At 24.8% G+C, this 17020-nt stretch overlaps 1 protein-coding gene and 1 long non-coding RNA gene across 3 annotated transcripts in view; one reads left to right on the forward strand and one right to left on the reverse strand.

The window, feature by feature from the left end:
• The window catches only part of LOC126896149 (uncharacterized), a 21031-nt gene extending 13503 nt beyond the window's left edge, over positions 1-7528 (reverse strand). For both annotated transcript variants that reach the window (XM_050668659.1, XM_050668658.1), the window contains exons 1-4: positions 7362-7528; positions 6860-7105; positions 6720-6801; positions 6018-6202 (exon numbers count right to left, since the gene is read on the reverse strand). In XM_050668659.1, the coding sequence (XP_050524616.1) occupies positions 6018-6202; positions 6720-6801; positions 6860-7105; positions 7362-7442 (594 nt within the window). In that variant the 5' untranslated portion in view covers positions 7443-7528. The remainder of the gene's footprint in view (positions 1-6017; positions 6203-6719; positions 6802-6859; positions 7106-7361) is intronic.
• LOC126896180 (uncharacterized) lies at positions 4202-6386 on the forward strand. The gene is made up of 4 exons (XR_007701793.1): positions 4202-4560; positions 5375-5529; positions 6014-6058; positions 6118-6386. It is a non-coding gene; the product is annotated as an uncharacterized LOC126896180 (long non-coding RNA).
• Positions 7529-17020: the final 9492 nt, after the last annotated feature.

Here is a 17020-nt window from a genome sequence, read left to right on the forward strand (position 1 = left end):
TATAGATGCTTGATGTCTTTACCTATCATTTGGTATATTTTTTTTGTAAATCTGACACTTAACCTGCCCACAGGGGGGGATTTAAAATGACAACTTTTTCACAAAAAATTAACTTTTTCAACTTAATTTTTGAAAATGTACCGGAAGGTCTGACACTTTTATATATATCTTAAATTAAAGCTAATGTAATATACTTTATAATGGTAAAAAAAAATTTCGGACTTTATTTTATCTTCATGGTGAAAACAGACATTAAACTTAATAAAAAAAATACGATTTTTGTAAAAAAATTCTTTTTTATATTTTTAACTTTATAATGCTATAACTTCTCGAAAGATGTATGGATCAATATAATTCTTTTTTTTGTAGATGCATGATGTCTTTACCTATCATTTGGTATATTTTTTTTATAAATCTGACTTTTTACCTGCCTACAGGGGGGGATTCAAAATGACAACTTTTTCACAAAAAATTGACTTTTTCAACTTAAATTTTGAAAGTGTTCCGGAAAGTCTGACACTTTTATATATATCTTAAATTAAAGCTAATGTAATATACTTTATCATGGAAAAAAAAAATTTCGGACTTTATTTTGTCTTCACGGTGAAAATGGCTACCAAATGCTATTATTGTGTGAAAATTCTCAATTTTATTTTTTACATTTTTAACATTATAATGCTATAACTTATTGAAAAGTGTATTGATCAATATAATTTTTTTATGGGAAATACTATTTTCTAATAATCTCTTTTTTATTCGACATACTTTGTCTTAATCAGGATATTAATAAGGAACTAGCAGTTTATGAAGCTTTTGGAATAATCCACCAATTTTTTAAAATTAAACACTATCTAAAGATTTGCATCGAAGCGTTTTTTTTTGATAGTGATTTTAATCACTGTCAGATATCATTATACTTGATCCAACTATGCCACGTCACCACTGTGCCGCGACCCCTCTGTGCTGGGTTTTTTTTTTTTTATAAATTTAATCCTTTACCTGCCCACAGGGGGGATTTAAAATGACAACTTATTCATTAAAAATTAACTTTTTCAACTTAACTTTTGAAAATGTTCCGGAAGGTCTAACACTTTTATATATATCCTAAATTAAAGCTAATGTAATATACTTTTATTTGAAAAAAAATAATTTGATCTCTGGACTTGTCTTCATGGTGAAAATGGCTACCGAATGCTATTTTTGTGTGAAAATTTTCGATTTTATAATTTACATTTTTTACTTTAAAGTGCTATAACTTTTTAAAAAATGTATGGATCAATACAATTTTTTCATGAGAAGTAGTATTTATATACATCTTTCATTGGATATACTTTTTTTTNTTTTTTTTTTGTGTCTGTTACCACTTTTTCTCAGCTCTCACCAAACCGATTTCTTTCAATGATACGTCAAAAGATCACAAATTGTATCTAGTCGAAGACATTACCCTCAAAAATAGAAAAAAATTCTCTCGTTCCCCTTAAATGGGGGAAACCTCCAAAAAAATTACAAATTTAAAAATCGCTACCATAACTTTTTGAAAAATTAACAAATTAATATAATTTTTTTTTATAGATGCTTGATGTTTTTAATTATCATTTGATATATATTTTTTGTAAATTTGACCCTTTACCTGCCCACAGGGGGGGATTTAAAATGACAACTTTTTCACAAAAAATTTACTTTTTCAACTTAACTTTTGAAAATGTTCCGGAAGGTCTGACACTTTTATATATATCTTAAATTAAAGCTAATGTAATATACTTTATAATGGTAAAAAAAAATTTCGGACTTTATTTTATCTTCATGGTGAAAACAGACATTAAACTTAATAAAAAAAATACGATTTTTGTAAAAAAATTCTTTTTTATATTTTTAACTTTATAATGCTATAACTTCTCGAAAGATGTATGGATCAATATAATTCTTTTTTTTGTAGATGCATGATGTCTTTACCTATCATTTGGTATATTTTTTTTATAAATCTGACTTTTTACCTGCCTACAGGGGGGGATTCAAAATGACAACTTTTTCACAAAAAATTGACTTTTTCAACTTAAATTTTGAAAGTGTTCCGGAAAGTCTGACACTTTTATATATATATTAAATTAAAGCTAATGTAATCTACTTTATTATGTAAAAAAAAAATTTCGGACTTTATTTTGTCTTCACGGTGAAAATGGCTACCAAATGCTATTATTGTGTGAAAATTCTCAATTTTATTTTTTACATTTTTAACTTTATAATGCTATAACTTATTGAAAAGTGTATTGATCAATATAATTTTTTTATGGGAAATACTATTTTTTAATAATCCCTTTTTCATTCGACATACTTTATCTTAATCAGGATATTAATAAGGAACTAGCAGTTTATGAAGCTTTTGGAATAATCCACCAATTTTTTAAAATTAAACACTATCTAAAGATTTGCAACGAAGCGTTTTTTTTTGATAGTGATTTTAATCACTGTCAGATATCATTATACTTGAACCAACTATGCCACGTCACCACTGTGCCGCGACCCCCCTGTGCTGGGTTTTTACAATATAGAACTATATTCAAAATATTTATGTTATTTTTTGCAGTTACAAAAAATATTTTAAAAATTAATTTTTTTATTAAAATTTTTTTTTATGATTTGAAAATAGCTATTTTATAGATAATTTTTAAAGAAAAATGTTTATACTAAAAACTGTTATTTTAATTTAGTAGTTACATTTATGCAGCATTTTTAAGTTTGTTAAATTTTAATTTTTTTTACAATTTTCCTATGGTATCAAATGTTAGTCGATATTATATTAGTTAAACACTTATTACGTTATTTACTAGTTACGGTACGAGATTTCTTTTCCATGAAAACCAAGTAGTAGTATAATTAAGATTATTAAAAAAAATATAGAAACATTGTCTAAAACATGTTGAGTTTTTAATTAAATTTATATATCATAAATGTAAACGCGAATATTAACGTGAATACGTGCATTTATTATCAAATCTCCTAAAAAGGAATATCCTATAATAAAATATGATTACAATGATTGAATCACGCAAATTAATAATTGTTATCACTTTTAACTTGGCTAATCACGGAACACTCGTAGTTGACATACGATAATGTTTTAATGTTTTTTAGTAAAGATTAGAGATAATCATTTCTGTATAAAGAGCGTTTAACGTTATTATTATTCATGGATAAGAAATTGCATACTGTTACCAGTAAATAACATAATAAGACAGTGTTTACTTCCGTCCTTTACATAATATTGACTAACATTTGATACCATAGGGAAATTGTAAGAAAAACCAAAATTTAACAAACTTAAAAATGTTGTATAAACGTAACAACTAAATTAAAATAACAGTTTTTGGTATAAAAATTTTTCTTTAAAAATTATCTATAAAATGGCTATTTTCAAATCATAAAAAAAATACTTTTTGTAATTGCAAAAAAACATATTTTATATATAGTTCTATATTGTAAAAATTGATTATATAATATATATATATAATGTTATATAGATCATAAGTTAGATCTGTTCCACTCTGTATGTATTATTTAAAATGACTTTTTATTTCAATAAAAAATATATTCATATTTCACAGGTATTACCAAGTATTTGAGTGAGGAAGACGCCAACTCCTTAGCACTAACGATAGTTAAGTAATTAACTAGTTAAGCCTTTCTTTCTTTAATTTTTTTTAGAATTTTTTGCATTTTTGTACTACATTAAAAATAGTGATAGCTAAATCAATAAATTTGGAAAAACTGAATAAACTTTTTTTGAGTGAGTTATTATAAAAAATCACTTTGTATAGTCTTTTTCATATTGACATTAATATCTACATGAAATATTCAAATCTAGCCGATATTTAATAATTATTATAATTTAATAAATAAAAAAACTAATATAATTATAAACCACTCGATTATTTGCAAAATAAATACTATATTGAAAACAATTGTTTTCTTGTTTTATTTTCATGCATATATTTTTGATTTATTAGTTACTGATTAATTTTAAGTAACATACCTTTGAACTTATAGAGGTATCGACTGGATTTTTTTTAACGGCAACGTACATATATATGTATATATATATAGCTAATAATATAGAAAATGACGAGTCACAACTTTTAAACCAGTACTTTGGAAGTTTTTTACACTTTTATACGTGTGCAGGACGAGATGTGCGCCTGAGAAACATCTAAAAATATAGATGTTATTATGACTTGAAATTTTTTTTAAAGAAATTATTAAATAAATGACTAAAAATTAAAAAGTTTTTTCTTACTACAGAAAGATAATTAATACATGTTTTTAACGTTGTCTAAAAATGCAAAAATTAAAAAAAAAATTACAGTCAAATGATTATTTGATCAATTGTTTTGAGCATTATTATATCTTCTTGATTCACCCACGTAAATACAATTACGGAATTACAACTTGAGTCAAATGAGTATTAGTAGTATGCAATAATACAGTATTTAATTTAGGTATTATTAGCGTAAAACAGTCTTTAATAGTGGTTTTGTTAAATTAAAATGTTAAGCTCTACATATGGTAAATAATCACATCACATTTATTAAAACAATTAAAATTTGTAATTATCTTTAGTTATTAGACTTCGGAATTTTACTCTTCTAAATAAAATATTTACCGTCGATTTAGATTAGTAAGCAAAATATTATATTTAAAATACTCGTATATGTTTCAAATTAGGCAACCATAAGTGGTCAATTGAATAATAATTTAGAAACTAAATTATTAACTATGGATAATAATAAAAATATTTTACTTTATTTGATTATTATCTAAAAATGAACTAGTTAATTACGTATGTTATCATTAAAAAAAATAAAGTTGATACCCTTATAAGATTTAAAGGATAAATCGAAAAAATATTTAATAAATCAAAAAGTATATGTAACTAAAAAATTTAAATAAAATATTTCCGAAATTATTTTTACTATATAATATATTGAGTAGGTTATATAAACGATTCTCACTACAAATTCTTTTTGGATTTCGTATTGAATTCTTTATATGATATTAGGGATAAACAGTAAAATACTTCATGATTGATAAATTGAGACAAACATGTACCCAAAAGAAGCCAAAAAATATATTTCAATATTATATATATTTTTCGATTTATTAAGTGGTTCATAATAAATGAATTACTTTGTATACTATTAATTGCAGTTGGTTGAGTAACGGGAAACTATGTTTTTAAACTTTAAAAATTTAATACAACACAATTAAAATGTTCAATTCATTTTTGCTTTTTTGAAAAATTGACATATTAATTTTTGAAAAATAACCATAGAATTGTTACAAATATGTTATAATTTGAATTCACATACATGTGGTTTAGAATTGACCTATATTGAAAAAGTTTGAAAAGATTATTGTCAATGAAATTATGATCGATCTTCTATTCAGTTGATTTATCATTTGTTGATAAATAAAAAAAAACTTCGATCAAAAAAATGTTTCAGAGGTTACAGAATTTAGGAAAACGCATTTTTGGTGAGGCGATCATATTTAATATATTTTATTTGTAAAAACTTGCTTTTAATACAGATGATGGCACCAAAAAAATTACCTTTAATATTAGCCTTTTAAAAACAATACCAAAAGTTAAAACTTATAAGTAAACGGCGATTAATATACATGTATTTTATATCTTCACTTATTATAAGTTATTAGAAATCTTGTAATAATATGATGTTTGGATCATAGTTTTATGGAGTCTGTATGTCTATGTAGAGACCAATTTTAGGTTTAATTTTTATGGTGAACAAATAAATATTGTAACTTATTCGCTGTTATTAATAATTGCACATTATAATCATCGAATCACTTTTATAAATATTTTCAAAGTAATTCTTATTGACTTTTCTGTAATTTTTTTTAACCTAAGCAGTTGAGTAATAAAATGTAACATAATTTCTACATAGACGTATGATTGATTTTTTTTTAACTCATATTACAAATAAAATAATTTTCATAGTTACCACATCTGTTATAACTTCATAATGGTTATTATTTACATGATGTAAGTATATACATGGCTCCAATAATTCATGAGATCCTAATCCATTTTTACTTATATAGTGCCAAGAATTTTCAGAGTATACATATAAGGAGGTTTCTAAGAATTCTGCTGCGGCAAATAATTCATGAAACTCTGCATACGTGGCTACGAATTAAAACAAAATAATGCACATTATTTTGCAGAATATAATGTTAATATTTGTTAATTCATTTTTTTTCCTTTTTTATTTAAAAGCGTATTCAATACATCTGTACTATTACAGCGTTATTAAATGTTACTTAAAAATATTTATTAAAAATAATTTGTTGATAAATCTTAGTCTTATATATTATTTATACGTTCGGAATTCACAAATAATATTAATGTTTTATATGAATATATGAACATTTAGTTTATATAAAAAACTTTTATGAATCATTTAAAGTTGTATATAAGTCAACTGTAATTTGAAAATCACAAGACGTTGTATTGAAAAAATATGTTAAAAATTGTTAAAAAAAAAAAATAGAACCATAATAAACATTTTACACTTTACATTTTACATTTTAAAATATTTTGTGTACTCATTCGATTATATAAAGTGTAAAACAATTTTTTATTATTATTCAAGTGTTTATTTAAAAAGTTTTGTATTAAAATTATTCAAAACAATAATATTTACTGTACTCCAACATTTCTTGTACGTGTTTTTCTTGTTCCAATTTACTTAGCATTGTTTGAAATCTTGGTGACATTTTCATAGACTAAAAATTATTTCAATTAAATAATATGTAACTCCAATAAGTACGTGTTTACCATTACATATACTATTAAGATTCTAAGTAATCCGCCCTCATCTTGTGCACCTGTTATCCATTGTGATAGTGAATTGAAAAAACAATTTCCATCTCCTCGAATTGGCTCTATCTTTTTAGGTTTATTTAAAAATTTTACTGGCTCTCCTGCTATACATTTTTTTTGTACATCAATGTTTAAATGAAGGGACTTTAAAATCTGCCATTGATGATTGACAGGCATAAAAAAACGTTTCTCTCCTTTATGTGGTCTCTGTATAGAAGAAAAGATGAAATTAAAGCATAATTAATTAATGTTAAAAACAAAAATAAAATTATTAACAGATTTAAGAGCTTATAGTAACGTTATAAATACACATAATAAAGATACAAAAATATTATCAAGTTATTTTGCAACATTAAAAACATAAATCAAAATATTATGTTGGATTAAATTTCAATGAATCCTCCATTATTCTTAAGATTTGGGACACCTAAATCTTTCAATTGGTTTAGATTAAAACTCTTACCAACACTATTTCTTGACAGTGAACTTTAAATAATAAAAAAATTAAAAAACAAAAAAAAATTTTTTTAGGAAATAACATCATATGGGTTTGTAATGTTTTGCGTATAAATTGTATATTTTCTAAGACAATGCTATATTATTATCTACCTAATAAGATTTGTTAAGACTTAAAAGTTAAATAAAGAATTTCAAGTAAGTTGCTGTAATAAATATACGTATTTAAAGGAGTTTGGATATGTAAATATTAATATTTTGTGTTTAATAACATCATAACAAAAAATGAATAATATTAATTGGATCATGTTTATTTTCTGTACTAGTATTTTAAATTTTGAAATTTTTCTGTACTGTTATTCTCAAAAAATAACAACATCAAAGTCTATAGAGTTTATATCGTTAAACTTATAAGTTCAATAATATTTCATCATATTATATCATGTTATGATAATCAATAAGTTAACGTTAGTAGTACAGTAGTAATTTACAATATTTTTAATTAAATTAAAGTAAGCATAGGTGTGTTTATATTCATATATGCTATTTCTTAGTTGCACTTCTTTTTTTTTCATTTCAGTTAAATGTATTAATGAATTCCAAAATAAATATTTTAAAGTTGTTATTAAATAGTATTTCTATTATATTAAGTCACATAAATGGTTTATGTATTAAAAAAATTAATATTATTTAAGGTGCAAGAGGAGGAGCTAAAATATTATGTTTTCTAGCTTCGATATATAGCTGGGAAAGTATTAGTTTCAGGAATCAAAACCTTAATGAAATAATAATTTAGATTCTAGTTCAGGTTCTTTAAAAATTTAAGTTAATACATGTTTTTAAGTATTTTTATTAAACAAAATATTACTATAATATCATATTAGAAAACAAAAATCATTTCCACTAGTGAAGATTATAAAATTTCAAACTAAATCATCATCATCTCTGTAGCTTCTATCTTTACTATTAAGTGTCTGTGTAAAGTGAAAACTAAACCAACATGTCATTAAAATATAAAAACAATACATTTAATTCTGGCATTCATAATACAATTTAATAACAATAATTTTTTTTTCTTTTAATTGAAAAAAAATTTTACTTTGCCAAATTTTATAACACAAAACTAATATGAAAATAGATGAGGTAAAAAAACATTGGGTAGAACTATACCCTTTGCCACTTATCCTTCATGAACAACAATTGTATCAAATTAAAAGTTTTAAAATGTGTTTTGAGATTAAAAAAAAACCCAGCTCAGGGGGGTCGCGGCACTGTGGTGACGTGACATATTTGGATCAAGTATAATGATATCTGACAGTGATAAAAATCACTATCATAAAAAATGCTTCGATGCAAATCTTTAGATAGTGTTTAATTTAAAAAAATTGGTGGATTATTCTAAAAGCAACATGATCTGCTAGGTCTTTATTAATATCTCGATTAAGAAAAAGTATGTCGAATGAAAAAGGGTTTATTAAAAAATATTATTTCTCATAAAAAAATTGTGTGGATCCATAAACTTTTCAATAAGTTATAGTATTATAAAGTTAAATATAATATAAATAAAATCGAAAATTTTCACACAAAAATAGTATTTGGTAGCCAATTTCACCCTGAAGACAAAATAAAGTACGAAATTTTTTTTTTCCATAATAAAATATATTACATTAGCTTTAATTTAATATATATATAAAAGTGTCAGACATTCCGCAACACTTTCAAAAGTTAAGTTGAAAAAGTTCTACTTTCTACATGTACTTTTTATATTTGAAGCCCCCCCTTGTATATAGGGAAATAGTCCGATTAAAAAAAACAGTATGTCGAATGAAAGATGTACATAAATACTACATCTCATGAAAAAATTGTATTATATTATACATTTTTCAAAAAGTTATAAAAATTAACAATGTAAAATACAAAATCGAAAATGTTCACACAAAAATAGCATTCGGTAGCCATTTTCACCACGAAGACAAGTCCAGAGGTTATATCAAAAATTAGCGATTTTTAAATTTTTTATTTTTTTGAAAGTTTCCCCCATTTATGGGGAACGAGGGAATTTTTTTCAATTTTTGAGGGTAATGTCTTCGATTAGATATAATTTGTGGTCTTTTGACGTATCATTGAAAGAAAACGGTTCGGTTAAAGCTGAGAAAAAGTGGTAACAGACACACAAAAAAAAAAAAAACACATCTTAGTAAAACCAATACCTTCTCAGCTTCGCATCGAAGAAAAAATTGGTGGATTATTCCAAAAGCTACATAATCCACTAGTTCCTTATTTATATCCTGATTAAGATAAAGTATGTCGAATGAAAAAGGGATTATTAAAAAATAGTATTTCTCATAGAAAAATTATGTTGATCCATAAACTTTTCCAAAAGTTATAGCATTATAAAGTTAAAAATATAAAAAATAAAAATCGAGAATTTTCATACAATAATAACATTCGGTAGCCATGTTCACCGTGAAGATNCACAATAATAGCATTCGGTAGCTTGCATAATAAAGTATATTACATTAGCTTTAATTTAAGATATATATAAAAGTGTCAGACCTTCCAGAACACTTTCAAAAGTTTAGTTGAAAAAGTAAATTTTTTGTAAAAAAGTTGTCATTTTAAATCCCCCCCTGTGGGCAGGTAAAGGGTCAAATTTACAAAAAATATATATCAAATGATACTTAAAAACATCAAGCATCTATAAAAAAAAAATTATATTAATTTGTTAATTTTTCAAAAAGTTATGGTAGCGAGTTTTAAATTTGAACGCGCACGCGAGTTAATACGAGTGAGTGACAAAATGTACTGCAAAAAGCTTTTATACTAGTAAGCACATGTGACTATGTGTGATTTTTTTTACCTTCCCTAAATGCAAACACTTTTCTTTACGGAAATACTAATTCAAACAAGTAATCCTATTATTAAAATCATTAATACTATAATAAATCGGTTCGATTCACGACTATTACTATTATACATAGTAAAAATCATACTTGATCATACTAAAACAAATTAAGTTACTTGTTTAAACTGTATCATTGTCTTTTACAGTAAAGTGTAATATTTGTTGTGCACTATAAATATAATTTAATTTTAAGTAAATTTCTTAATTCAATAATGTTATATTAAGTTTAAATTTAAAAATATCCATTAAAATACACCCAGTACAGTTGAGAACTATGATAGTGATGATTCGATATACTAGACTCCAATATAGTTTGATGTATAACAGCGATTAATATCACTGTCATAAAACGCTTCAAACAAAATATTAATAAAAAAATACTAGAAGAAAACATAGAAAATTATCAACAGAAATTATATAATTTTTGACTTTTTTAGCTTCGATGCGAAGCTGAGAAGGTATTGGTTTTACTAAGATGTGTTTTTTTTTTTGTGTGTCTGTTACCACTTTTTCTCAGCTCTAACCGAACGGATTTCTTTCAATGATACGTCAAAAGATCACAAATTGTATCTAGTCGAAGACATTACCCTCAAAAATAGAAAAAAATTCTCTCGTTCCCCTTAAATGGGGGAATCCTCCAAAAAAATTACAAATTTAAAAATCGCTACCATAACTTTTTGAAAAATTAACAAATTAATATAATTTTTTTTTTTATAGATGCTTGATGTTTTTAACTATCATTTGATATATATTTTTTGTAAATTTGACCCTTTACCTGCCCACAGGGGGGGATTTAAAATGACAACTTTTTTACAAAAAATTTACTTTTTCAACTAAACTTTTGAAAGTGTTCTGGAAGGTCTGACACTTTTATATATATCTTAAATTAAAGCTAATGTAATATACTTTATTATGCAAGCTACCGAATGCTATTATTGTGTGAAAATTTTCGATACTATTTTTTACATTTTTAACTTTATTATGCTATAACTTTTGGAAAAATATATGGATCAATACAATTTTTTTATGAGAAATAATATTTTTTAATAATCCCTTTTTCATTCGACATAGTTTATCTTAATCAGAATATTAATAAAGACCTAGCAGATCATGTAGCTTTTGGAATAATACACCAATTTTTTAAAATTACTAGTTACCACATGTCCCAACACTGATCCTACTCCATAAGGTGATCCATTAGCTAAATCACTATTGCCTTTTTTAGATCATTAATTTTAAAAATTATTATTAACAATAAATTTATGAAAAAGGCTAAAATTTCGTTAAAATAACTTATTATATATTTTTTGTATATATATCGTAATAAATTATTTCATTGGAAATATTAATAATTTCTATGTAACTTAAATAGATGATAAATTTGAAATATTCAGAACTATTTTTCTTATAGTTATATTTTATAGTTTTTAATTATTTAGTAATAATATCAAAAATTATTCGTGATAGAAAAAATATAATTGCTGATTTAAAATTAGCACGATAAATTGAATAATTAAAGTATATTTTTGACCCGGATAAAATTTTTTTCTGACCATTTATTCATAATTAACAACAAATTATTATCTAAAAAGTTCTGTATCAAGTCCTTTAATTTTTATACACGTTTGTCATATAACTAATAACTACTTTATAATTTTTTATAATTTTCCGAAAAAATTACAATACTAAATTATTAAATATCAATTTCATAATACGTTGAATTGCTTTAATAGATATTTATTCATATATTATGTTTATAAAGCAACTACTAATTAGGAATTATGATAGAAATAGGAGTTAATTTTTCTTTAAGAATAATCAACCAATTTATTAAAATTAAAGATTATCTACAGATTTTTTTACTTAAAAATGCTATAACTTTTTTAAAAGAGACCAAATCAATATCAATTTTTTTCATAAACACATGAGATATTACTTTTTGAAAAATGTATGGATCAATACAATTTTTTTTTTTTAAATGCTATTTATATACCTTTTTTATTCGATATAATGATATCAAAATTATTTTAATATTATCAAATAATAATTAATAATTAGAAAGTACAAATTGTCACTGTTAAAGTAACGATAAATAAAAATATTAAATTGAACACACGAATTACAAAAAATATCGTTATTATATTTGCTAAAATTCGATTAGAATTTTACAGTTATAATATTCAATATTTATAAATATTCAGTACAAATAAAATCATTAATACATTTATCATAAAGTATACAACTAAAAAAAATCATTTTAAGTTAACAAAAAAAAAAATGTTTAACTAAATTACATGAAATAATGTTAAAACAATATTGAAATAAATGTAAATTATATACTCAAAAATAATTTTTTATAAGGCAACGAAAAAATCTGTAAATTAGCTCATTAAATGAGTAAAAAAAAACAAAAATTGAAAAATGCAAAGTAAAAAATAAAAAAAAATTAAAGTACAAAATACATAAAATGTAAAATGTAATAATAAGTTATTAATTCACTTTATACAAAAGCAAATCTTGACATAAATAATTTTCTTTCAACAAAAAGAAGACATCCGACAGTATGTACGATAATAGATTACAATGCAATAATAAATTACAATGTGTACAGTGACTATGGCAAGCATAAGAGTTATAAGGTAAAATATACAGACATATGTCAAAAAACAGATGAAGACACAATCTGCACAGAAATCGCTATTGGTGTTGAGATTAAAATTGTAATAGCATATCATAAGTATGAAGAAAACATCTATGGTCGAAGATAGTCCAATAGAATTGGTTCGACCTCATATAATAGACACAAGTTATTAAGTTCAACAATTTCATGATAAGATTTTTGTTCTATGAGATGTTGTATTGGAAGCAGTGAGATTAAGGCTTTGTCAGAATCTGTGTAATCATCAGAGGTGGGCAAAATATTGTCTAGGACTTTGTATAAAATATCAAGCCATCTATTGTTTCTCTGGAGGCCAAAAAATGCAAAAGCGTGGCCGCAGTTACGATCCGGTTTCAAAATTGCGTACGACTCAAACATACCAGTCATTGCAAAAAGACATCCGATGGCTATTTGAGTGTGCAGTGGATATCCAATTAGTAACATATCGTTCGTAGTGTGCTTCAATGAATCTAAGATGGAATGCAAGCAATTGTATTGTAACTTGACATTGTTTATACAATTTTCCAAATAAACATCTGTCAAATCACAAACTGTTGTATCTGATTTACAGTTTTTCAATTGAGATTTAAAATACGAGGATCGAGTTTTTTTATCAGCAGTTCTTTCGACGTAAGGAAATTTATCTATTATCTTATTTCTACACTCAAGTAACGACCCATCGCAAAATTTTGATCCACGTACTTTCGTTACTGGCTTTCCCATACAAAATTTTACCTGTGACACATCAATATTAGATTTTTTACATCGTACAGTTAATTTTTTATTCCATATATTATTTTCTAAATTACAAAATTTTATCATGTCCTTGTACAATATTTCAGCTTCTTCTCTAAGGCTTAAGTCTCGACGGCTCATCTTTTCCGCGTACGAGACGTCAAATTTCTTCTTATTATACTTTTTGGATACGTTTTTTGATATAAGAGTTTGGTCTTCACGAATCGGTTTTAAATTGTACCTTTTGATAAACTCTTTGCACACATAACTTTGAATTTCCTTCATTTCATTATAATACTCGGCCTTTAAAAACCACGACCTAATGTTTCTCTCGATAGTTCTTATTTGTAAGTTGGAAAAATAACTTGAACACTTGAATATTTCGTTAATAAAAGTCCTGGGTATTTGTCTAAGAGGAAACATTGCGTTTTCGTGGTTTTCACTTTCAAAAAACGACTGAATGAAAGGCTCTGCAAATTTTCTACCTTTGTAATCTTTGCATACGATATATGTTTCTGAATTTCCGGACTTACTGGTGGCTGGTTTTTGAATTTCGACAGATTTAAATAGACAACAAAGCAAATATATTCTACAAATTGTGTTACATTCGAATATCGTAAACGTTTTTAATACAAATGATCCTCTGTCTTTTAATATGTTCAAACCTACCATTACCTCATAATTATGTAAACGCATGACAGTACATTCTTGTTCATTTGGATTATTTTGACAATCTATACTTCCATCGGCCGTTACCAAACTTACGCCGTCTATAAATCTTTTAGAAACCGTCTGCAATAAGTGTTCGTGATACTTCGGTTGAAATATGTCACCAGTATAGTCCGGACCGAATTCCCATTTGTCTAATGTGTTTAATATTAAGCGGTCATCAGTAATAATTTCAGGTTGGCCATTGGATTCATGGTACGGGTTAAGTGTCATGGCCAACCAATCGAAATTTAAATTACGATGATTTAGTGATATGTAATGATTCAGCGCAGAAATAAATGCTCCGGGAGCTTCACAGAGATGTACAGAGTTGAAATTAGCTTTGGATGTAGGTTCTTGAGTAATCAAAGTAGAATTGCCTAAGATTTCATAGAACTTACACCAAGCTTGAGTCAAAAAATCAGGACGTATATTTTTCTTAAGATGACCAATGACTAATCCAGCAGGATTCATTTTGGTTGTATGTGCATGCCATGTTTCGCTGTTGAAGTTATCCAGTTTGTGCTTAACAAAATTCAACTCTAATTTCAGTTCTTGAAACTTGTGTAATTGCCAAGAAGGCTTTGTAAACATACTACTAGAGCGCGGCATTCGCCAATTTGTACTAAGTACAAACTTTTTAGAGAACGCTATAGCTTTTTCGTTATGTTCGGTTGGAGGTGTCATTGTGTGAAAAAATACTTAAACTTTCTTCGTTCACGTCAAATCGCCTCCTGAAGAGAAAACTATTTATTTGATTTAAGCATATAGAAATTTTGTTACTTAGAAACGGATTTCTGTATGTTTAATTATAAATAAAAATAACTATTGGCCTAAACTAAAATTAAATAATAATCCCACGATAATTTTTTATACTTTTAAATAAAATAATTATACCTATTTAAATAATTAATATTTAGAGTAATAGAAAAAGAAAATACTTATCAATTTTGGGAAAAAAAATATNGAAAATACTTATCAATTTTGGGAAAAAAAATATAATTTTTTTTTTTTTAATGGTTACAGAAAATATTACGACATACTTAAATAATGTAACATTTGTTTTAAAACCTTATTTTTAAACTCCGTTTAAAATGTATTATTACCATAAGAATAAATATTAATAATAATTCTTATAAAATTGTAAAAGTTTAAAATCAAAGAGATAATTTAAGATAATTTTTCACAATGTTATTTTTATAAATAAAAAAACTACTTACTATTTATTTATGAAAAAATACCACTTTTCTATAATTATATTTTCAATATNGAGACATTGCATAGTAGGGTCCAGTATAGATTTAATCTGACAGTGATTAAAATCACTATCATAAGAAACGCTTCGATGCAAATCTGTAGATAGTGTTTAATTTTAAAAAATTGATGGATAATTGCAAAAGCAACATCAACTTCTATTAAAATAAAATACAAAACCCATAATTATCATACAAAAATAGTATATTTTTCAATATAGTAGCCATTTGTGTATAAAAGATAGATCGTCGGGACAAATTTTTTTTTTTCATTTTGTAGTACATAAAATTAGCTTTAATTTTATATATGTTTAAAGGACGCAGTATTTCCGGAACATTTTCAAAAGTTCAGTTGAAAAAGATCTATGTTTTTTACAATATTTTAAGTTTTGAACGCCCCCTATATAAGGGGAAATTGTCCAATTTTAATAAAAAGTATGTCAAATGAAAGATGTACTTATAATGTATTTAGAAAAAAAAAATTTGTGCTGATATATACATTTTTCAAAAAGTTATAGCATTTTTAAGTTGAAAATTTAAAATCGAAAATCGAAAATTTTAACACAAAAATAGTGTTTTTTTAACTACGGCAGCCGTTTAAATGTAGAAAAAAAAGTGTCGGGACAAATTTTTTTTTTTCATTTTGTAGTACATAAAATAAGCTTTAATTTGATATATGTTTAAAGGACGCAGTATTTCCGGAACATTTTCAAAAATTAAGTTGAAAAAGTTAATTTTTGTAAAAAAGTTGCTATTTTAAATCCCCCCCAATGAGCAGGTTAAGTGATAGATTTTCAAAAAAATGATATCAAATGAAAGGTAAATATCTAAGGTTTTAGTATAAAAAAAAATTATGTTGATTTGTTGATTTTTCAAAAAGTTATGGAAGTTTTAAGAAAAAAAAGTGAAAAAATTTCGAAAATTAGCGATTTTTAAATTTGTAATTTTTTTGGATATTTCCCCCATTTGCGGGGAACGAGGGAATTTTTTTCAATTTTTAAGGGTAATGTCTTCAACTAGATACGATTTGTGATCTTTTGACGTATTTTTGAAAGAAATCGGTCCAGTGAGAGCTGAGAAAAAGTGGCAACAGACATAAAAAAAAAAAAAAAAAACACATCATAGTAAAATTAATACCTTCTCCGCTTCGCATCGAAGCTAAAAAACTACTTACTATTTATTTATGAAAAAATACCACTTTTCTATAATTATATTTTTAATATAATACCTCAATAAGTTATATCAAATAGTAAATTATTTAATATGTATTCATATATTACAATTATAAATCATAAATTATGTAATCAAAATATAAATAAGGAAATAGGAGATCATTTGCTCTTGGAATAATCCATTAAATTTTTAAAAATTAAACACTATCTACAGATTTGCATCGAAGCGTTTTT

This window comes from Daktulosphaira vitifoliae, unplaced genomic scaffold (assembly GCF_025091365.1).
Source record: "Daktulosphaira vitifoliae isolate Bord-2020 unplaced genomic scaffold, ASM2509136v1 Scaffold_1, whole genome shotgun sequence".
Classification (NCBI taxonomy): domain Eukaryota; kingdom Metazoa; phylum Arthropoda; class Insecta; order Hemiptera; family Phylloxeridae; genus Daktulosphaira; species Daktulosphaira vitifoliae.